This window comes from Ceratotherium simum, chromosome 10 (genome assembly GCF_057802395.1).
Source record: "Ceratotherium simum simum isolate JZ-2026a chromosome 10, ASM5780239v1, whole genome shotgun sequence".
Taxonomy (NCBI): domain Eukaryota; kingdom Metazoa; phylum Chordata; class Mammalia; order Perissodactyla; family Rhinocerotidae; genus Ceratotherium; species Ceratotherium simum.
Window position 1 is genome coordinate 76,937,832 of NC_141909.1, and position 23,222 is coordinate 76,961,053.

At 40.1% G+C, this 23,222-nt stretch overlaps 1 protein-coding gene and 1 long non-coding RNA gene across 8 annotated transcripts in view; both read right to left on the minus strand.

The window, feature by feature from the left end:
• Positions 1 to 131: 131 nt before the first annotated feature.
• Positions 132 to 8,147, minus strand: LOC147916189 (uncharacterized). Its single transcript, XR_015553484.1, has 3 exons — positions 4,096 to 8,147; positions 2,718 to 3,517; positions 132 to 681 (listed from the first exon to the last, which is right to left on the minus strand). It is a non-coding gene; the product is annotated as an uncharacterized LOC147916189 (long non-coding RNA).
• A 120-nt stretch (positions 8,148 to 8,267) lies between these two features.
• Positions 8,268 to 23,222, minus strand: part of LOC101406143 (uncharacterized) — a 65,885-nt gene continuing 50,930 nt past the window's right edge. For 6 of the 7 annotated variants that reach the window (XR_015553491.1, XR_015553489.1, XR_015553490.1 and 3 more), the window contains one exon: positions 8,268 to 13,239. Coding sequence is in view for 1 of the 7 variants with exons in the window: in XM_087436275.1 (XP_087292401.1) it covers positions 13,201 to 13,239 (39 nt within the window). In the remaining 6 variants the exon portion in view is untranslated. The remainder of the gene's footprint in view (positions 13,240 to 23,222) is intronic. The other variant, XR_015553487.1, reaches the window with a different exon arrangement.

The following is a 23,222-nucleotide window of genomic DNA, read 5'->3' on the forward strand; positions in this document are numbered from 1 at the left end:
CGGAGTCCCCCAGAATTTAAAGCATGATTTAAAGGAGTTTAAAAGAGAAGATGGGAAATAAAGATATTTAGTGCCAATAAAAGTATCTTGGAGATTTCTTAAACTTTTTTTTTAAAGAAAGGCTTAATCTATTAATAAAATAATGATTGACTTTATTTCATGAAATTAGGTTGACTTAACCATTTCAAATGTAAAATACATATTAAATACAGGACTACTATGGTGTCATAGTGAACAGTGTTTGTGTTTCCACTTTGATCATATGCCTGGGGTAATAAAGGAACAGATTGCCTTCTTGCCCCCTTCAAAAATTTTAATGATTATTGGATGGTTTTGATATCTGGTTGGATCCTTAAAATCTGGTTAGAAGTTTTAGAATCATCAAACGTAGTTTATTTACATCAAGGAAGTAAAAACATGGTTTGAATTAGCAGACAGATCTACTGTCCTCTAGCAAACAATGCATAAAAAAATATTGGTAATTTTGACTAAGGATCTTCGAATTTTAAGTATTTGAAGGGCATACAGTTCACCTGAGGATCTTGTTAACATGCAGATTCTGCTTCAGTAGGTCTGGGCGTTGCTGAATTTCTAACAAGCTGTCAGGTGGTGCTGGTCCTGCTGCTGGTCGTCTGCAGACAACACTTCGAGTTGCAAGGGTAACTGTCACACCCTCAGCACCTTAGAGAAAACAAAAAACTATATATATATATAAAATATATTAACCTCTGACAAGAATAAGAACTTTTAAAATATATACACTTAAGATATAATACGTATTATATTTAATGTATATAATTAATTTATATTAGATATAAATCTATGTAATATATATTTTTTAAATGCATATATGTTAAAAGTGTTTATTCTTGTCAAGTTAATAGATAACTAGTCTGTGCTCAATGGATATGAACTTTGAACTTCTCCTAGAATTTCTCAGTATCTAGTAAAGATCTATAAATATATTTTTTCCAAGTTAATGTTCTCACTTTTTAAAATCCTAATTTCCATTATCTTGCAGTAATTTTTTCAGAAACTTTATATTCTATATGCAGTGGTCTCTGTGTGCATGTGTGAGGATACCTAGCAACAAAGGTTTTCACCTCCATTTTTTCAAGGACAGTTTTCTCTCTGACACACGTGGTTTGTGTTTGGGGAGCTGCGTGTGCTGGCATGAATTCATCTGGAGATAATTGACATGAAAACTTTTGTTCTCTGTGTTCTAAAATTCAACTGAACTCATCCTAAAGCAACCTTTTTCTAGCCAGATACATCAGAGAAATTTAAAAACATCCCACTCTTGATTTTGACATTTATCTGTAATCTTTTGTTATTTTGCGGCATCAAAAATACCGTTAATGTTAATGGCTACAATGGTCATTACATCCACTGTGCTTCCTTTCTGCCCAGGGAGGCGAGGACATTTTTTTATCCAGTAGAAGTATGTTAAAGTACATAGTTGAAGTGGATTTTAATATATACCTTAAATATCTCCATAGTATAAAATATTTACAGAAGAAATCTAGGAATGTTTTAATCATAAAGATTCAAATAGTAGCATCAAGCACCAGTGAACAAACTTTCAATTGAAAATAAGTTTGGAGCAGAAATGAAAACATTTACCAGGGCACTGATGTCCCTGGTAGTTGACTATTTGAACAGACAATTACAAGTAGAATATTTTAAAAGGAAAAAGAACATCTTAATGGCATTCTCTGAAAGGCTTGGACTGGCATTTCTCACCAGACAATGTACTTTGAATCTGTGGGACTCTTGTTTGGGTTGGTGAAAGTGTCATAAATCTTTCACATGAGGAGGGATGATGGCCTGTCTTTCAAAGACATCTTGGTTATTGGGCTAAAACCTAAAGGAAAATTGGTTTGATCCAACTGTATCCTTACTCCTTCCAGGATCCTTTTGAAATATGAGCAAATTTACTGTTGGATACTATAGAATCTAACAATTGGAAGAAAATTTATGGAGTGGAATTTTCTCTATGGAATCTAAATCATCTAAGTCAAGATATCTTTGGAAACTGAAGTTGCACACGTTCCCCCCGTGCTGAGCAGTGCGTTAGTGCTCCTAGTCTCAGCCTTCCTCAGTACACGCTAACTCTGTTTATCTCGGCCCAGCCTCTGGAGATGCAGAGACACCCTAGTCACAGAAAACACTTATGTATTGAAAACATCAATTAAACAATATTGTTCTCTTCTCCAAATAAAATTGTCCCAATTACATCATTTTTTTCTGATTTATTTTATCTTATATCCTTTTGATCATTTTCCTGATCCTTTTTTATCATCTACCATTTCTATCAACCTCTTCAATTCTAGCAATCCAAACTGGGCTACAATAACCCACAACATGTAGAGCTGCCAAGGGCAGAATGATCGATTACCCTCGGCTTCTGCTTGCCGTGTAGCAGTGGGCCTCCGAGTGGGGGCCCCAACCGGCAGCATCAGCATCTCCTGGGAACGTTAAAAATGCAGAGTCTCAGGCCTCACCCCAGACCTACTGACCCAGGAACTCGGAGTGTGAGGCCCTACAACCTTTTAACAAGCGCTCCAGATGATTCTGATGCATGTTTGAGTTTGAGGACCATGCCATATAGCTCTGACTGAGACCTAACGTCGTACCAACAGCACTAATGATGTTAATATCTCAGCATGACTAGGACCTCTCAGCCTTTTCTGCTGGCTGTGCCAGGCAGTCCTCACCTTGCGCCCTGATAGATGATTCCGTTTGCAGAGTGCTGCCTTGCACCGATTGCTGGGCCACTTGTTGTTTCTGAGGTTATTTTCTAATTCATCAGGCTCAATTGAACTTCTGCCCCTTCCATTAGGACGATACCACTGTCATCCACCACATGTGCCATGGTGGATGACAGTGAGATGACACATGACATGTGGATGACAGTTTAATTTACAGTTTAATTGACAGCTCAGTGAGAGGGAAAAGGTCCAGTCAGACTTCTTTCTTGGCATAATGGAGGCTAGTCTGTTCCTTGTCCTGTTCATGACCCACCTGTGAACTTTCCAGAATATTCGACAGTCAGATCAGCCATCCAGCCATTCATCGTCCATCCACACCCACCATCTCCAGTATGTGATGTGTGTGCACACTTGCTCACATATATACAACCACACTCCTCTCCCTACTCTCTCGCTGTACAGATGTCCACCTTCCTTCTCCAGTGCCCAGATCAGAAGTCCTCAGTGAGGAAGTCAAGAGAACTAGGGCCTCACTGGAGGTTGATTGAGTGTCTGACCTTCAGGCTAGTTCTGTGATGTCCTAGAGGCAAGGCTGGGTGAGCCCAAGTCAGGGCAAAAACACTTACGTGATTCTTACTGAGCGCGCAGTTCCCAGGATGCAGGTTGGCTGACATCACACCCCATCCTTACACTAACCTCATGACCCTGTGGTTTACAGTCCAGAAGGGTCAGGAAATAAGAGCAGTAGTCAGATTTTCAGCAGGACTTCCGTGAATTCTAGGGACCAACTTGAGGGTAGAACCAAGCTGCATTTATCGAAGTTAGGACAGTTAGTATAGAAGGATGCTGTTTTCATGGGCACTCTTCATCATTTCAAATCACCAAATTGATTTGGTCACTTTACTTTAGGAATGTTTGGAGCTGTGAGAACATAAGCTATTTTAAATACGCAAAAATGCTTATTATTAAAGCCAACCTCTTTTCGTAAATTCAGGATCCCGTGTAAGAAGCAGCAAATCCAGCAATAAAGGAAACAGAGGACCTTTTCCCCATCTGAATAGGCTTTGGGACAGAGGTGGCCCCTCTCAGCCCCATGACCAAATATTTCTCAGATGTGAGTGTATTTTCACTTGAGAATTTGGGATGACTTCAAGTGAAAACCAGATATTTCTGAAACATCTGGATCCAGAGGTTATGACCAAAGTAACCAAAAAGACTGGTCTTGCTGCCCCGAGCACTAACCCAGGAGCCACGGCTAGAAGCAAGTGGACAGGCCCAGAGGACCTTGCTCCCTCCGAATGCTCTCATCCCACACGAAGTGGATCACAGGGACAGGGCTTCCACTCCCACCCTCCCACCCCCAGCGCACTGGACACAAACACACCGTGCACAGGGTGGAAAGCAGACCTGGTCCAGGCTTCGGGGCAGGCTGATTCAGGCCGCTCTCGTTCAAGTCTCCCCACTGCAGAAGGTCATGCTTTTTAGACCTGTTGACAAATCCTGAGAGTTTGTTCTACACAGTGTATTTCGAAGCTTATTTCACTCTCCCAGTCTTACTGTTAGCGGGAAGTTTCTTCCACTTTTCAGGCTTTGTTTTACATCTAGTTACAGTTGGCTCTCATTGACTTATTCCAGGAGGCCCCACTGGCTTGAAAACCTAGCCTCTTCGGGGACCCACCTCTACCTGCAGACCTGGGAGAGTGATGTGTCTTGAATAAGCAATGTTGACACTAGAGGCCGTTTCTACTGGAGTGAAAACAGGTTTATAATTGTAAAAGGAAAAGACATTAAACCAATAGTTACGTGGTCTCATTAATAAAGTGACAAGGAACACAGGCTCTGGACATAGACTACTGGGCTCACGTCCCCTCTCACTTCCTGTCGCTGGGTTTGGGGCACGTTCCTCAGCATCTGGTCTGGTTCTATATAGTGAGCATGACACAAGAACCCACCTTGCAGTGCTGGGTGAGATACGATATATGAAGGGTTTAATATAGTTTAAGGTAGGCACATATCTACTTGGACGTGACTTTTCATCAGTGTTATTATTACTACAGTCATGCATTGCTTAAAGACAGGGATATGTTCTGAGAAATGCGTCGTTAGGTGATTTCATTGTGCGAACATCATAGAGTGCACTTACACAAACCTAGATGGTGTAGCCTACTATACGCCTAGGCTATATGGTACTATTCTTATGGGACCACTGTCATATGTGCAGTCTGTTGTTGACTAAAAGATCATTATGTGGTGCATGACTGTACTACTGCTAATATGATTTCCACTATTTAGTGAGCTAGGTAAAAGCTTTACATATATTATCTGATATAATCTTTTCAGTAATGCTATGAGGCATGTATTGATAGTCTCCATTACAAGTAAGGAAACTGATGCACAGAGAGGTTCAGTGATTTGCCTAAAATCACACAGCCTTTGTGTCTTCACTGTGCTAAGCACTGTGAATACTTAGAAACAAGCAGCACCTGCTAAGAAATGCTCAAATTAGCAAAGAGTGGCCTGCGTATGAAAGTCAAATGACTGAAGGTAGCCTAGGCTCAGTGTTGGAGGAGTGACATAGACACACCGCAGACACTCAGAGTCCTGAACAGTGTGCTCTGGAGTGTAGACAGGCTTCTGAAGGCAGTGGGATGCTGATGGGTCTCAAGGGGCAGGCTGGACCTAGATAAGTATAAAGAAGGCAAAAGACTTCTCTGGGAGTGATAACCGTGGTGGATTCAAAGGAGTAAAGTGGAAATGACTCAGGGCTGACTATACAGAATGTTTTTAATTACATTTAATTTAGGGGCCAAGTCTTTAAAAAATTTCTGAAAACTCCATTGAAATGAACTTCAGCATAATCACTAAAAGCCCACATTTAGGTGCTTTGTAAACTTTGTAAATATAAGATTTTAAAAACGTATTCATGTTGCATTTGTATAGACGTGTATTTGCATGAATAAAAAAAATTTAGAAACATTTATTTTTTTAAATCAGCTAATTTATGTGCAGACTTTTCAAACATAAAACATAGCACAGATTTTTAAATTTTAAATGGATCCTTTACATGTCTTAGTAGTCATAGAGTCCACGTTCTCAAGCTGGAAAGGACTTTGCAAGCACCTCACTTCCCTGACAAGGAAGCCCAGGCCCAGCAGGCTGTGACCTTCCCAAGGTCATTGGCTTAGAAGCAGCAGACCCAGAACACAAACCCAGAACTGTCATTCCTTATGCAGAACTTCATTCTGGGGCAGATTTTCATTGACAAGGAAAAGCCAGAAATGTGAAAAGCCTTGTCTAGTGTTCCCTCCTGAGATTGAATAATTTGCTGTTACTACTGACTAGCCAGCCCTGGTCTACTGGTTAAAATTCAGCACTCACCACCGCAGCCCGGGTTTGTTTCCCAGTCAGGGAGCCACACCACCCGTGTGTCAGTTGTCACACTGTGGCGGCTGCGTGTTGCTGTGATGCTGAAAGCTCTGCCACCAGGATTTCAAATATCAGCAGGGACAGGTTTCAGCAGAGCTTCCAGACTAAGACAGACTAGGAAGAAGGACCTGGCCACCCACTTCTGAGAAAATTAGCCATGAAAACCCTAAAACTGTGTGAATAGCAGAGAAGTGTTGTCTGATACAGCTCCAGAAGATGAGGGGATGGCACAAAAAAGACCAGTCAGAGTTCCACTCTGCACAGGGTCACTAGGAGTCAGAAATTGACTTGATGGCATTAACAACAAACTATTAGAAATTATAATGATAATTTCAATAATAATTATTGCTATAAGGACTAACACATTCTGAGCACTTACTCTGTTCTAGGCACCATTCTAAGGGCTTTATGTGTATTGACTTATTCTTCACGTCCTCAAAGGTAGGAGTTGAAAGCATAACTTCTATCCTTAGAAAGGGGAGTATTTATACATGCAAATTGAGAGCAAGTCCTATGACCCTTCTCCTTCGGTGTCCCTAATCCTGTACTCTACACATCCTGGAGCTTAACACGGTTCTGGGCCAAAATTCTCCAACAATTTATTGGCTTAATAAGCAATGTTACATTTCAGAAGTCACTACATTTTCAATACAGATTGTATGATGTTTGCATGCCCAAAATATCAGTACAAAATTTGACAGATACACTGGTCACTGTGATTCTTTGTCGCACCAGGGCTGGCGAGCTTTAAAGAGGGATATGCAAAGGTCCAGAACCTGTTTCTGTGCTGCCAGACATTAGAAGTGTGCTTTTCTAGCCTTGTGAGAAGGGGCAGGGAGATCCCACGTGTGGCAGGGTGACAAGTGTGCAGAAATAATGACGACACAACTATTATTAACAGTGGCAGCGAATAGCAAAATTTATGGGGTGATTGTGTTCTAGGTACTGTACTAGGCACTTTACATAAATTAGCTCTTTCAATCTTTACAGTGACCCAGTGACCCAAAGCACTTTTATTATCTCCATTTTACAGGTGAGGAAATGAAGGACTGAGAGATGAAGTAACATGCCCAAGATCTTCCACCTGTTAGGTGGCGGGTCTGTCCAACGCCACAACCACCCTCTTTGCCACTAGACACTCTTCCTTCCCGTCTATCTTGAGGATTAACCTGGGTATCTGTCCTTGACAGGCCTGTCCACACGACACTGAAGGCTATTGCTGCAAGATAGGGAATCTCAGAATTTCTTTGTTGTAACACCTCTAAATACAAAACTATCTTCTACCACACGCTGGAGGGAGGTTCCTCGCCTCTGCTTGAACACCTGAACACAAGCTAAGTGAACTGCACTAAATGTGCAGAGCAGAGGATGGCTCCACCCCTACTTCCTATTGCTCTGCTGGGCCAGCCAGGCCCTGGTCCTTTAAATATGAGATTATTTCAAGAGTCTTAACAATTTTTTAACAGGAAGCATGGAAGACATTTGAAATTACAGAATTACAGATAACCTGAAGAAACTCTCAAAATAAGCTAACCAGTAAAAACCGGATTTTTTTTGTAAAGCAGAACAGTTGATTTCTTAGTTCAACTGAGGGAAAAAGCAGAGATTCACTATTTTCCAGTGTGCCAAGTTTACAAGCTTTTTTAGAAGATGGTTTATACCTTATATTTGATAAAAGATGTCACCGAAACCGATGAAGTTTGGTGGTCCATTTCAGTGCAGCAATCAGCTGACTCATAGAACTTGAGACCCCAGAATAATAATCCTCACTGCAACTAATGTCTAGTAAAAGTGTACTTCAGTGGTGTGTGTGTGTGTGTGTACACGCGTTAGTGCAGACATATGATCCACGTATTCTCATTTAGGTTTTGGCTATGAAAACCTATTGAGGACATACAAAATCAAGCTTGCTTTTTCTGCAATAGATATGAAATGAAATAGTGGGAATAGGACAAAACTGAAGAGTTCAAGAATGCATACTCAGTTTTCCCAAACATGTTTGTGTATACTTTTAAAAGCACACAATTCAATAATTAGTGAATAACTAAAATAATAATTGACATTATTGACACAAATTGACAATAATTGACATAAAAAATAATTGACATTATTTTTAATGTCAATGTTTCCTGTCAACGTTATATATTTTGGATTGTATAATTTTAGTTGGTAAATATTTAGTATAGAACTATCCAATCTAAATGGTTACTTATTTTAAAAGCTTTATCAGCTATATTTTCTATCTATTTTTATCACCTATGAAAACTCTGGAGCAGGGCTGTCTGGTGGAACTTTCCGTGATGATGGAAATGTTCTGTGTGGGTGCTAGCCAGCACGGTACCTGCTGGCCGATGCGGCTGTTGAGCGTTTGAACTGTGGCTAGTGAGACTGAGGAGCTGAATTTTTAATTTTACTTAATGTCAATCAATTTAAATTAAATTTATAAAACCGTATGCGGCTAGTAGCTACTGTATTGGGCAGTGCATATCTAGATATATGCTAAATTTCTCATGGAGACGACTACAAGAAAGATTATTTTCAAAATAACTACAGGTGTTATTTTTAGAAATCAAGTTTCCCCTCTCAGTCCTCTTTACTATTCCCCCAGCTTTAAATTACACACTGCACCCCATTTTAAGAAAATCTAACGTGTGGAGATTTTAAATTGATGAAACTAAAGCATTAGGAATGGTTATCACTTTGGATAAAAATTTTACTGCACAAGATTCACAATGGTTTTTTAAAAATAACATAATTTTTTCTCCTGCCTTTAAAATTTAATTCATTCCTCCTTTGACTAATTAGTCAAAGGGTACAAAGTTTCAGTTACACAAAATAAGTCCTAGAGATCTACCGTGCAGCATAGAGCCTATAGTTAACGATACCGTATTATATACCTATGAATTTGCTAAGGGGATAGATCTTAAGTGTTTAATAATAATAATAATAATAATAAGAGAGTGGTGATGGATTGGTTTATGGCATAGATTGTGTTGACAGTTTCATGGGTACTTATCTCCAAACTCATCAAGCTGTATACATTATGTACAGCTTTTTCTGTGTCAATCATACTTCAATAAAATGGTTTAAAAAATAAGAGAATAAATAAAATGTATCAGACTAATTCTAACAAGGTTTAAAGAACATAAAATATGTATATAATTCATTCATATGTGAATTATCCCTCCTGCCCTGCCCCACAAGGTTGGCAGGGCAGGAGGCATGGGAGAGATTGAAGATGGATTTTAGAGTTGTTAACTGTGGCTTCAAAGGCAACAAACTGGTTCTTTTTCATGTGGCTAGGTTAGAATTAGAAACAGTGCTTCTGGTCGTGAAATATCTGTGTTCCAGGACTGGTGGGTGAGCTGGGGCCAGAGTGGCAGGACCTAAATAAAAGTGGGGTAGTTGGGTTCTACCTGCCAGGGGGGAGCAGACACTTGAGCTGGGGAAAGAATGACCCTCATCACGAATACAGTCACCTGCAGTTTCGCTTGCCAGATCACCTGCAAGGAGGAATACATTTTCTTGATTCTAATTAAATACTTTCATCTTTGAAATTGTGCATTTCCTACATTGCCCTCCCCCTCCCATTGATTTTTGGGAGATAGAAGGAGGAAAATGCAAGGTAATTTACAGTAGTCTTCTTTCTATATAATTTTTCATATATCGCTTTCCCTAGGGAATTTAATTCACTTTAATCTGAGCAGGTGATGTCAGCGTGAGGTTCACACAGTATGATCCCCACCCCCTTGGATGACAGTAAACACCTGACCCCGAGCTGTGACTGTGTGTGATCCAGGGGGCTGTTTTCACATGAATGCTCACCACTGACTGATTATGTGAAGATTCTGTAATTAACTTCCATATCGCCTCTTAGACAATTATTGTGACACTTTGAAACCTAATCTTTAAAATGTCTAATACTGAAAATATATTAAATTCTTTCCTTAATGTCCTCAAGGTTTCAACTGTGGATTAAAATCAGCTTCATGTGATTCACATAATAATGAATGCACCTTATTTTAACTTTTTAAATGGCACATGTTGCACTATGCTGAAACTCTGTTGAGCTGAAAATGTACGGTTTTCTAGTTCATGCTGTCATACCTTAGTTAAAAACAAAACAGTTGTCTCTGAGGCTCTGGTCACTTTATATGTGGTATGGATGACAAATAAATTTTGCTTCCTAACAAGACTGTGCGTTTCTTAATGTTGAATAGATACGTGTGTTGAGTGATTTCTGTTTATCTGAATGTGCCCTTTAGAAACAGGAGATCACCTGTCTCTAGGATACGGAGGTTGACTCTGTAGATGTCAGTTTCAGAAAAACAAAACCTTGAAAAGGTAACAAAATTTCATTTAATTACATTTCTCCAGAATCTTGATTAGACTGATTTTTGCATAGACGAAACAATTTAAAAATGTACAAGATCTGAAACAAAGACTGTGTGGATTGAGCCATAGATTAAGTAGCAACTAAATAAAATTTATGTGTATCCCCAAAAATGAATTCTGATTTTGCCTTTGAAGATTTAGCTTGTTTTAGGAATATTTCTATGGCAGATGTGTGTTGCACTCTTTTCTGGGCTGGGAAGAGCCCGTGAAGTCCGCCTCTCCTGGTGAGCCCAGGGCCCGCCTGTGGGATCTGGGAGGGAGGGTCGCCAGCCCACTTGTCTCTGCCTGCCACTGTGGCCTGTGCTAGGGACATGATTTCAGCAGAAGCACAGCCCAGGGAGGGTGGGTGTGGAGAAAGACCAAACCCAACACACCTCTCTTGTGGGTTGGAATTTGCTGCCTCTCTTCTACCAACCAGTGGTCGTGCACAGACTAATTCTGTGCCAGAAGCTCCCAGTGGTGTTCCTCTGCCAGCTCTCCTGCCTGGAGGGCAGGGTACCGAGTCAGAAGAAAGAAGGCAGACATTGGGTTCAAACGTGGGCTGAGATGGGTATGCGGGCCAGAGCTGCCTCCTCACACATCACTGATTTTGTCGTGACCTGAAAGTGTTAGAGTCAGATTTTAGAGCAGCTAGTCCACACCTCCCTCCTCTTGCTGACGAGGAAAGACTGCAGGGGATGGGAAAGGAGCGGGATCCTCCTCTCCTGAGTCTGGCTTCAGCACTCCCTTTCTCTCTGTGAATCTCGGGGGACACAAAGGCATGCCCTGGGAAGAGGCTCTTTCTGCCAGTGGTTAGTCATATCCCTTCCTGCAGGGGGCTCAGGGCCTTGCCCTTCCTGCAGGCGCTTCTAGGGTGACCACGTGGGCCCAGCCCCACCTCAGAGAAGGTAAGACTGTCTCCCAGCAAAGGGGTAGGGGAAAAAAGAAAGTAGAGAAGTCTACCTATCTCTGTTTTAAAACATTTTGCACAAGTTTAGGGTAGAATTATTAGGGTGGTTGTAAAACTATGCAAAATGAAGGTGGCTGTGACCTCATGAAGGGTCTCCCTTGTGCTTCCATCAACCAGAGACAGGAGCATGGCCTCTCCCAACATAGACCTTGAGCCTGACAGTGTGCTCCTCCTCCCAGGGGTACCCGTGTCCTTTGAGCTTTTAGATTGAGGATTAAGCTAGGTTAGGTAATACCCTGGATCCAGGGTTGGATTTAGAGAATGGTCACCCAGAATACTTCCTAAAGCCAGGGACGTGGGGTCAGTTTTACTGAGAATGGTTCCCAGTGGGCCAAGCCCCTGGGGCTGATAGCAGCTCACAGAGCCACAAAGGAGTGCAAACAGACACACCACAGACAGCCGAGTCAGCCCTCTCCACTTCCCCAGCCTTGTGATCTCGTGGCTGTACGTGGTACTGTTTCCTCACCACAGACTGGCAGTTGGACAGGGCCACCCTCCCAGCTCACCTCCTCTGTCGCGCACGTGGACACTGAGCTCTGGGTCAGAATCATGTCACCAGATCTGCTTGGTGCCATACCATCTCATCCCTTCTTGCAGTTGGACCACAGCCCAGATCCACCCCCAACCCGATCCGGTGCTTTTCTTTTAGACCATCCTGGGTAGAAGTCATGTCCTCGAGCTTGTTGCAAAGAAACCACTGGGGCCAGTTGTCCTGTGCTAACTAGAGTAGTTGGTTGGTGCCTGCAGGTGGAGAGACCTGTCGAATCCTGGAGCTCTCACTTTCTGTCTGTGTCACCTCAGGTAAGTCCTTCCATTTCTCAAAGCCTGAATGTCCTCATCTGTAAGATGCTGCTGACGAGATCATGGATATACAGCTGCATCTAGCATGGGCTCAAGAAGCGGAGCTATTGTTATTATTGTGAATGAAAATTCTCCTGAGTGTCAGCATGAGCAAGTATTCCCTAACCTGAAAAAGTCAGATATTATTCCCTAAAGGGGTAACAAAGCCTACAGAGGTGAAGGGATTTATCTAAAATCATAGCTCGAGGAAAAGGAGTGGGGTTGGCACATCTCTCACTTTGCAGTATGAGGCTCTTTGTCTGAGACTGTTCTAGAGTGATAGGGATGTGGTAATTTAGCAGATTTCAGCCAGACTCTTTTGTAACACTAAAGTACTAGTTCATTACTGACACTTCAGAAAATTCAGAAAAGCCCAAAGGAGGATAATTCCTCTAATCTATAATTCCTCTACCCATTGAGAACCACTTGAAGTGGTAATGTATTTTCTTCCATTATTTATGATGCTTCTCTAAAACCCCAGATCATACTGTTAAAGTGATGATAGCGAACACTTACAGACCAGGCGACATGTATAGCTTCATTCTTTTCTGCGGAGAGCTCCCCGCTCCCTGTCCACGGCTACCTTCCCCTCGCTCCAAACAGGATTCTCTCCTCCCATGGCCCACTCAGGCAGAGTCTTACACAAAGGCATTCTGATAGTTTCCTAAAAGTTTTGGCTACTAGTTTTTAAGGGTCACAAACAAATTATGAGTAAGAAGTCTCTCTCTTACAACTCCTTCTTCTTTTTGCCACCTAGACCCAAACAGAAAGAAAGTTACCTACAGAAGCTTATAGTCTCTTAAGGAAACCTGTTATTGCTATCAAGGCTCCCCACACCTTTCACCACTCAGATCAGTCAAGTTAACTCACCCTGTGTTGTCATTGTCGCCAGAGGACATTAAAGAGGAATCCGTAACTCTGCCAAAGAATAACAAACATACACAAAAAGTAAAGTCAGAGATTTTGGAAGACCATCAGGTTCTTTTTCCCGACAGAATGTGGACACAACAAGTAAAATCATGAGGAAACATGACAGGAATCAAAGAATCCATTTCAGTGTACAGCACTGGGAGCTCTGAAACAGCTTCTGGGCTGTGTGTGTGTGTGTGTGTCCACTAGAAAGAGAAAGAAGGAAGCAAGGGAGACATAGCATTCATGACTAAACCTGCTTTCTTCTTCCCCATTGTGTCTACCACTCATGCACTCTGGAATCAATTTGGAAAATGTGAGAGAGATCTGAGAGTGTAGGGATGGGGAGGTGGATCCAAGTCATAGCTAATAAAGGGATACAGGAAAAAAGAGAGAAAACACCAGAATAATGAACATTCCAATGTCAAGGGCTAGTCCCTGGTCGCCATTTGGTAGGAAAGAAACAAGTAGGAAAGTCAAAGATGGCCAAATGTTGTTTAAAAGGTTTTCTGACCTGAGTGTAGAGCATGTGTTAACAATGATTTTCTTTTTCTTTTTCTCTGAAGTCATTTCAGAAAACATACCTGGTTATATTATCCAAAATCAAGACTTCTCACCCCCTAACCACTGGCTTGGGTAATTTTTTCTCTAGAAAAAATTTTCTCTGTAGACTTTTTCCTCATCTACAAAATAAGACACATGCAAAATGCACTTTGCATCTGTCAACTTCATCAAATCATGCTAATATTCAGCATTTCACAAATATTATTGGTTTTTAGACCTCCTGCACTCTTCACCAAATGTCATGCCATAAAATTCTATATGTGACAATAATATAAACTAATATACATTTTAAATTTCAAATACACTTAAAGATTCTCATCAAAGTAATACACACCAATAATTTCCAGAGAAATCATGGGTTCCTATCAAGATGACAAATAGTACAGCATGCTGCATCCTCCTCCTCAAACTACAGAAGTCGAATGGAAGTATGGATTCCAAGAAATAACAACATTGACAAGCCCTGGGAAATGACAGAGGCCTGAAGGCTATCTCTTAAGTGGGATGAGGGGCAGTGGGTGGCAGCCTTGAGGGGCTCAGTGGGAGGGAAAATATTAAGTTCTGTTCTTGCTTCTCCCCTGAGCTGCTTGGAGACAATCACCACCTTTCTCAGTAGAAACCAGTAGCAACTACCCAGGTGTAGTTGGGATAAAATTAGGGTAGCATTAGGCTGGTTGATAAAAACAGGGACGGGCTGAAGAGCAATCCTTGGTCCATCACTCCTCCACCTCCTCCATCTCCAAAGCCCCAGGTGACAACTTAGGTACAGTGCCTCTTCAAATGCTGCTTTGCCCAGGAGCTTAAAGGTGACATACCCTGAGCAGAGGAGTTGACTGGTCACAGTGTGTCATGGTTCCTGAGACTCTCTGCCCCCAGGCTCATCACCTCCCCTCATCTTAATCTTACTGAGAAAAATACACCTTAGAGCCAGCCCTGATGGTCTAGTGGTTAAAGTTTGGCACTCACCACTTCGGTGCCCTGGGGTAACTTCCCAGTCACAGAACCACACCGCCCATCTGTCAGCTGCCATGCTGTGGTGGCAGCTCACATAGAAGAACTAGAACAACTTAACGACTAAGATATATAACCATGTACTGGGGCTTTGGGGAGGAAAAAAGAAAGAGGAAGATTGGCAACAGATGTTAGCTCAGGGCGAATCTTTCCCTGCAAAAAAAAAAGAAAAACACATCCTGAGGTCCTAGCTTCCAATGAAGGTGACTATATAATACCTCACCCAAGCCAGGACACTTGCGAAAGTGACAAGAACGCGCTATTAATAATATGTTGAGATAACAGCCACAGACTGAGATTGTCCTGAGAAAACCTTCAGCCCTTCCCTAATAGAAGATGCCAGACACAGTAGCAAATAGCCACAACGAATGTAAGCTTACAAGTCAAAATAATTAAATATCTAAGGAGCAAGACTACTGAAAAAGAAATACAGTCATGCGTCATCTAATGACCAGGACACGTTCTGAGAAAAATGTGTCATTAAGCGATTTCATTGTTGTGCAACCATCATAGAGTGTACTTACACAAGCCTAGATGGTATAGCCTGCTACAAACCTAGGTCATATGGTACTAATCTTATGGGACCACCGCCATATGTGCAGTCCGTCATTGACTGAAACATCCTTATGTGGCGCATGACTGTACAACAAACTTAACATACCATCATGTTAGAACATACTGACCAGGATTTTAAAACAAGCACGAAATACACTTAAAGATACAGGGAAGAAGTTAGAAACATGATATGAAAATGATAAATAAGGAAAAAACCCTAGAGGAAATCTTAAGTGTAAAAGTATAATTGTTGAAATAAAGAATTAATTCATGAGATAAATAGTAGTGGGGATACATGTGAAAAGCAAATTCGTTAGGGTTGGGTGATCACATTGAGAACTCTCCCAGAAAATGGTAGGAAAGAATATATAAGTGAAAGAACATACAAAAGAAAAGCCAAGTGATGTGGAGGATAAAAACAGATATCTAACATTGGATTATAGACATCTAAGAATAAATGAAAAAAGAAAACGGAAAAGAGAAAATGTTTAAAAAAATGATAAGGATAAATTTACCAGAATTAAAGAAAGAACATCACAGAAACAGTAGTTCATTTAACAAACATTTAAATGGTATTTACTAAGTGTCGAGCATTGTCCTGATGCATCACAAACATTACTTTATTTTTTATTTTTATTTTTTTAATTATTTGTTAAAATTTTTCTTTAATTGGTCCTCATTACAACCCTTGAGGTAGTTAGTATTATTATCGCATTTTAAGAACGAGGACATTGAAGCATAGACAGGTTAAAGACCTTGCCCAAAGTGAATATTTAAGTTCCTGAACTGGGATTTGAATAACTGTGCACACTTAACCACTGTGCTTGTCTTTGACTTTATAGGAATGCCTTCATGTCATCTTAAGTCAAATTTTTAGGTACTGTTGAAAAATGCTAATGAAGCCAAAAAAATATTGCAATCTAAATCTACAATCAGCCATTCTCTTGGCTCAAAGTACAAGCAATCATTAAGCAGGTATAAATTGGAGATTTAATATCCAGTCTTTAGGTTAGCCATAGCTAAATACAAAACCACTCCTCAGCTGTCTGTCTAAAATAATAAAATTTCACATACTCTGATGCACTGTCTCAAAATCCTTAGAATTTTGAGCCGTTATAAATGTATACATGGCACATGGAAAAGTAAGAGAAATCCAAGACCACTAAACCCTTAGAAGAGGCTGATCTCCCATTGACAGGAAAATAGGAATTTCACTAAATCTCAATAGTGAAAGGTGGAAGTAGCTACAGTATAAATATGCCTTATTCCTAACAATGATAAAGCTCTCAATATACAAAACTGAAAGTTAACAGTTATTTGCCTTTTGTCAATCAGACATCATTCCAAATGTCATCATCTCAAAGAGATCTTTCCTGACCCTCATCCAGAAGTAGGCCCCCACTCACTCCCTATCATGTGTTTACTTTTCACCACGACTTCTCACTACTGCTTTGTTTTCATTTACTAATTTGTCTTCAGTCTTTTACACTTCTTCTGCCCCAATGTAGACTTTAAGTGAACAAAGACCTTGTCTCTGCTTTTTAATCTATATCATTAGCACCTCTATTAATGCCAGGCGCACAGTAGGTGCTCAATATATTTTCTTTCTCTCTCTCTCTCCCTCCCTCTCTCTCTCTTTCTTTCCTTTCTTTCTTTCTCTCTCTCTCTCTCTGTCTCTTTCTCTCTCTCCCCCTCTCTCTTTTCCTTCTTTCTGTCTTTCCTTTCTTTCTTTCCATTTTTTGTTTATTGCAGTAAAATTGATTTATAACATTGTATAAATTTCAGGTGTATATCATTATACTTCTGTTTCTGCATGGATTACATCATGTTCTCATTTCACCACCCAAATACTAATTACAACCCATCACCACACACATGTACCGAATTATCCCTTTCGCCCTCCTCCCTCCCCACTTCCCCTCTGGTAACCACCAATCCAATCTCTGTCTCTATGTGTTTGTTTATTGTTGTTATTATCTACTACTTAATGAAGGAAATCATACGGTATTTGATCTTCTCCCTCTGACTTATTTCACTTTGCATAATACCCTCAATGTCCATCCATGTTGTCACAAACGGCTGGATTTCGTCGTTTCTTATGGCTGAGTAGTAGTCCATTGTGTATATATACCACATCTTCTTTATCCATTCGTCCCTTGATGGGCACTTAGGTTGCTTCCAAGTTTTGGCTATTGTGAATAACGCTGCAATGAACACAGGGTTGCATGTATCTTTATGAATTGGTGTTTTCAAGTTCTTTGGATAAATACCCGCAGTGGAATAGCTGGATCGTATGGTAGTTCTATCCTTAATTTTTTGAGAAATCTCCATACTGTTTTATAGTGGCTGCACCAGTTTGCACTCCCACCAGCAGTGTATGAGAGTTCCCTTCTCTCCACATCCTCTCCAACACATGTTGTTTTCTGTCTTGTTAATTATAGCCATTCTGATGGGCGTGGGGTGATGTCTCATTGTAGTTTTGATTTGCATTTCCCTGATAGTTAATGATGTTGAACATCTTCTCATGTGCCTGTTGGCCATCTGTATATCTTCTTTGGAGAAATGTCTGTTCAGGTCTTTTGCCCATTTTTTAATTGGGTTGTTAGTTTTTTTGTTGTTGAGATGCATGAGTTCTTTATATATTTTGGAGATTAACCCCTTATCAGATGTATGGTTTGCAAATATCTTCTCCCAATTGTTAGGTTGTCTTTTCATTTTGTTGATGGTTTTGTTTGCTGTGCAGAAGCTTTTTAGTTTGATGTAGTCCCATTTGTTTATTTTTTCTATTGTTTCTCTTGCCCTGTCAGACATGGTGCTTGAAAATATGTTGCTAAGACCAATGTCGAAAAGCATACTGCCTATGTTTTCTTCTAGAAGTTTCATAGTTTCAGGTCTTACATTCAAGTCTTTAATCCATTTGGAGTTAATTTTTGTGTATGGTGTAAGGTGATGGTCTACTTTCATTTTTTTGCATGTGGCTGTCCAGTTTTCCCAACACCATGTGTTGAAGAGACTTTCCTTTCTCCATTGTATGTTGTTGGCTCCTTTGTCGAAGATTAGCTGTCCATGTGTGGGTTTATTTCTGGGCTTTCGATTCTATTCCATTGATCTGTGTGTCTGTTTTTGTGCCAGCACCATGCTGTTTTGGTTACTATAGCTTTGTAGTATATTTTGAAATCAGGGAGTGTGATACGTCCAGCTTTGTTCTTTCTTCTCAGGAATCCTTTAGCTATTCGGGGTCTTTTGTTGTTCCATATAAATTTTAGGATTCTTTGTTCTATTTCTATCAAAAATATTGTTGGAACTTTGATAGCGATTGCATTGAATCTATACATTGTTTTAGGAAGTATGGACATCTTAATTATGTTAATTCTTCCAATCCAAGAGCATGGAATATCTTTCCATTTCTTTGTGTCTTCTTCAGTTTCTTTCAGCAATGTTTTATAGTTTTCAGTGTACAGATCTTTCACCTCTTTGGGTAAGTCTATTTTATTCTTTTTGTTGCAATTATAAATGGGATGGTATTCTTAATTTCTCTTTCTGCTACTTCGTTGTTAGTGTATAGAAATGCAATCGACTTTCGTATGCTGATTTTGTATCCTGCAACTTTACCATATTCGTTTATTACTTCTACAAGTTTTTTTGTGGATTCTTTAGGGTTTTCTATATATAAAATCATGTCATCTGCAAATAGTGACAGTTTCACTTCTTCCTTTCCAATTTGGATCCCTTTTATTTCTTTCTCTTGCCTGATTGCTCTGGCTAGGACTTCCAATACTATGTTAAATAGGAGTAGTGAGAGTGGGCATCCTTGTCTGGTTCCTGTTCTTAGAGGGATAGCTTTCAGTTTTCACCATTGAGGATGATATTAGCTGTGGGTTTGTCATATATGGCCTTTATTATGTTGAGGTACTTTCCTTCTATACCCATTTTATTCAGAGTTTTTTAAATCACAAATGGATGCTGTATCTTGTCAAATGCTTTCTCTGCATCTATTGAGATGATCATGTGATTTTTATTCTTCATTTTATTAATGTGGTGTATCACGTTGATTGATTTGCAAATGTTGAACCATCCCTGCATACCTGGAATAAATCCCACCTGATCATGGTGTATAATCTTTTTAATGTATTGTTGTATGCGATTTGCTAGTATTTTGTTGAGGATTTTTGCATCAATGTTCATCAGTGATATTGGCCTGTAATTTTCTTTTTTTGTGTTGTCCTTGTCTGGTTTTGGTATCAGGGTAATGTCGGCTTCATAGAATGAGCTAGGGAGCTTTCCCCCCGCCCCCTCAGTTTTTTGGAAGAGTTTGAGAAGGATAGGTATTAAGTCTTCTTTGAATGTTTGGTAGAATTCACCAGGGAAGCTGTCTGGTCCTGGACTTTTACTTTTGGGGAGATTTTTGATTACTGTTTCAATCTCCTTACTTGTGATTGGTCTATTCAAATTCTCTATTTCTTCTTGATCCAGTTTTGGAATGTTGTATGATTCTAAGAATTTATCCATTTCTTCCAGATTGTCCAATTTGTTGGCATATAGCTTTTCATAGTATTTTCTTATAGTCTTTTGTATTTCTGAGATGCCCATTGTAATTTCTCCTCTTTCATTTCTGATTTTACTTATTTGAGCCTTCTCTCTTTTTTTATTGGTGAGTGTAGCTAAAGGTTTGTCAATTTTGTTCATCTTTTCAAAGAACCAGCTCTTGGTTTTATTAATTTTTTCTATTGTTTTTTTAGTCTCTATTTCATTTATTTCTGCTCTGATTTTTATTATTTCCCTTCTTCTACTGATTTGGGGCTTTGTTTGTTCTTCTTTTTCCAGTTCCTTTAGGTGCATTGTTAGATTATTTGAGATTTTTCTTGTTTGTTGAGATAGGCCTGTATTGCTATAAACTTCCCTCTTAGAACCACTTTTGCTGTATCCCATAAATTCTGGCCTGTTGTATTTTCATTTTCATTTGTCTCCAGGTATTTTTTGATTTCTCCTTCGATTTCTTCATTGACACAATCATTGTTCAGTAGCATTTTGTTTAATCTCCACATATTTGTGGCTTTTCTGATTTTCTTCCTATAGTTGATTTCTAGTTTCATACCATTGTGGTCAGAAAAGATGCTTGGTATTATTTCAATCTTCTTAAATTTATGGAGACTTGTTTTGTGGCCTAATATGTGATCAATCCTGGAGAATGTTCCATGTGCATTTGAAAAGAACGTGTATTCTTCGGTTTTTGGATGGAATGTTCTGTATATATCTACTAGGTCCATCTGTTCTAGTGTGTCATTTAAGGCCAGTGTTTCCTTATTGATCTTCTGTTTGGATGATCTATCCGTTGGTGTAAGTGGAGTGTTAACGTCCCCTACTATTATTGTGTTACTGTCTATTTCTATTTTTATGTCTGTTAATAATTGCTTTATATATTTAGGTGCTCCTACGTTGGGTGCATAGATATGTACAAGTGTTATATCCTCTTGTTGGATTGTTCCCTTGATCATTATGTAATGCCCTTCTTTGTCTCTTTTTACAGTTTTTATTTTAAAGTCTCTTTTGTCTGATATGAGTATTGCTACCCCAGTTTTCTTTTCATTGCCATTTGCATGGAGTACATTTTTCCATCCCTTCACTTTCAGTTTGTGAGTGTCTTTAGGTCTGAAGTGTGTTTCTTGTATGCAGCATATTTATGGGTCTTGTTTTTTTATCCAGCCACCCTATGCCTTTTAATTGGAGCATTTAGTCCATTGGCATTTAAAGTAGCTATTGATATGGGGCCGGCCCAGTGGCTCAAGCAGTTAAGTGCGCACGCTCCGCTGCGGTGGCTCAGGGTTCACCAGTTCGGATCCCGGGCACGTACCGACGCACCGCTTGGCAAGCCATGCTGTGGCGGCATCCCATATAAAGTGGAGGAAGATGGGCATGGATGTTAGCCCAGGGCCAGTCTTCCTCAGCAAAAAAAAGAGGAGGATTGGGAGATGTTAGCGCAGGGCTGATCTTCCTCACAGAAAAAAAATAAATAAAGTAGCTACTGATAAATATGTACTTACTGTCATTTTTTAACTTTTTTTCTCGGTATTTTAGTAGTCCTTCTCTGTTCCTTTCTTCTTCTCTTGCTCTCTTCCCTTGTGGTTTGATAGCTTTCTTTAGTATTATGTTTGGGTTCCTTTCTCTTAGTTTTTTGTGTATTTATTATAGGTTTCTGGTTTGTGATTACCATGGGGTCCATATACAGTAACCTATGTATATAAGAATCTATATTAAGTTGATGGTCTCTTTAGTTTGACCTCTGTCTGCAAGCTCTACTCTTTAACTCCCCTCCTCCCACATTTTATGTTTTTGATATCATATCTAACCTCTTTTTTGTGCATTTGTATCCATTACCCTCTTATCATGGAAATAGATAATTTTTCCATTTGTGGTCTTCTCTTTTCCCCTTAAATAAGTCCCCTTGGCATTTCTTGTAGTACTGGTTTCTTGGTGACAAACTCCCTTAATTTTTGCTTGTCTGGGAAACTTTTTAACTCTCCTTCCATTTTGAATGATAACCTTGCCGAGTAGAGTATTCTTGGCTGTAGGTTTTTTCCTTTTAGCACTTTAAATATATCATGCCACTCTCTTCTAGCCTGTAAGGTTTCTGCTGAGAAGTCAGCTGATAGCCTTATGGGGTTTCCTTTGTATGTAACTTGTCTTTCTCTTGCTGCTTTTAGGATTCTTTCTTTATCTTTAATTCTGGACATTTTAATTATGATGTGTCTTGGTATTGGCCTCTTTGGGTTTATCTTGTTTAGTGCTCTCTGTGCTTCCTGTACCTGGATGTCTGTTTCCTTCCTTAGGTTAGGGAAGTTTTCATCTATTATTTCTTCAATTAGATTCTCTGCCCCTTTGTCTCACTCTTCTTCTGGGACACCTATAACACGGATGTTAGTGCACTTGATGTTGTCCCAGAGGTCCCTTAGACTGTCCTCACTCTTTTTCACTCTTTTTAATTCTTTTTTCTTTTACCTGTTCAGCTTGGGTGATTTCTTCTAGTCTTTCGTCAAGCTCGCAGATCTGTCCTTCTGTATCCTCTACTCTGCTTTTGAGTCCCTCTAGTGAATTTTTCATTTCTGGTATTGTATTCTTCATTTCTGATTGATTCTTTTTTATATCTTCCATTTCTTTGTTGACATTCTCACTGAGTTCATCCATTCTTCTCCCAAGATCAGTGAGCCTCCTTAACACTCTTTGTTTGAACTCTCTGTTGGGTAGGATGCTCATTTCTGTTTCACTTAGTTCCTTTTCTGAGGTTTTGTCCAGTTCCCTTACTTGGAACATATTTCTTTGCCTCCTCACTTTGCCTCTTTCCCTGTGCTTGTGTCTATGTATTAGGTAGGTCAGCTACGTCTCCTGCTCTTGGAGAGGTGACCTTATATAAGTAATGCCTTATGAGGCCCTGCAGTGTGCTTCCCTCAGTTCTGAATGTTCCAGGAGTGACCCCTATGTGGGCTACGTGTGTCCTTCTGTTGTGGTGTGGTTGCTCTCCCTGTAGCTGCCCAGGGAGGCTGAGCTATGCCCCTGGCCAGCTGTTGTAATGCTCAGCTTCTTGTAGTTGTTGTGGGCTCTTCAGTCTCTTCTTCGGGTGTGGGGAGCCCCAGCACAGTTGGCTGCAAGTTCTAATAGCACATTTGTGTTGCAGTATTTCTTTTAAGTGAGTAGGCCCCCAGTGTGACAAGTTGTTAGGCTCAGGGGCTTACAATTGCTATAAGCCTCCAGCTTTTAGGTCTCTTGTCAGCTCTCTGAGGATTGTAGCTGGATGGGCCTGGCCTCAGGCATGGGAGCACCCAATTGTTTCAGGCTTTGGAAGGTGGGGCAAATCCCCTATATGGGTC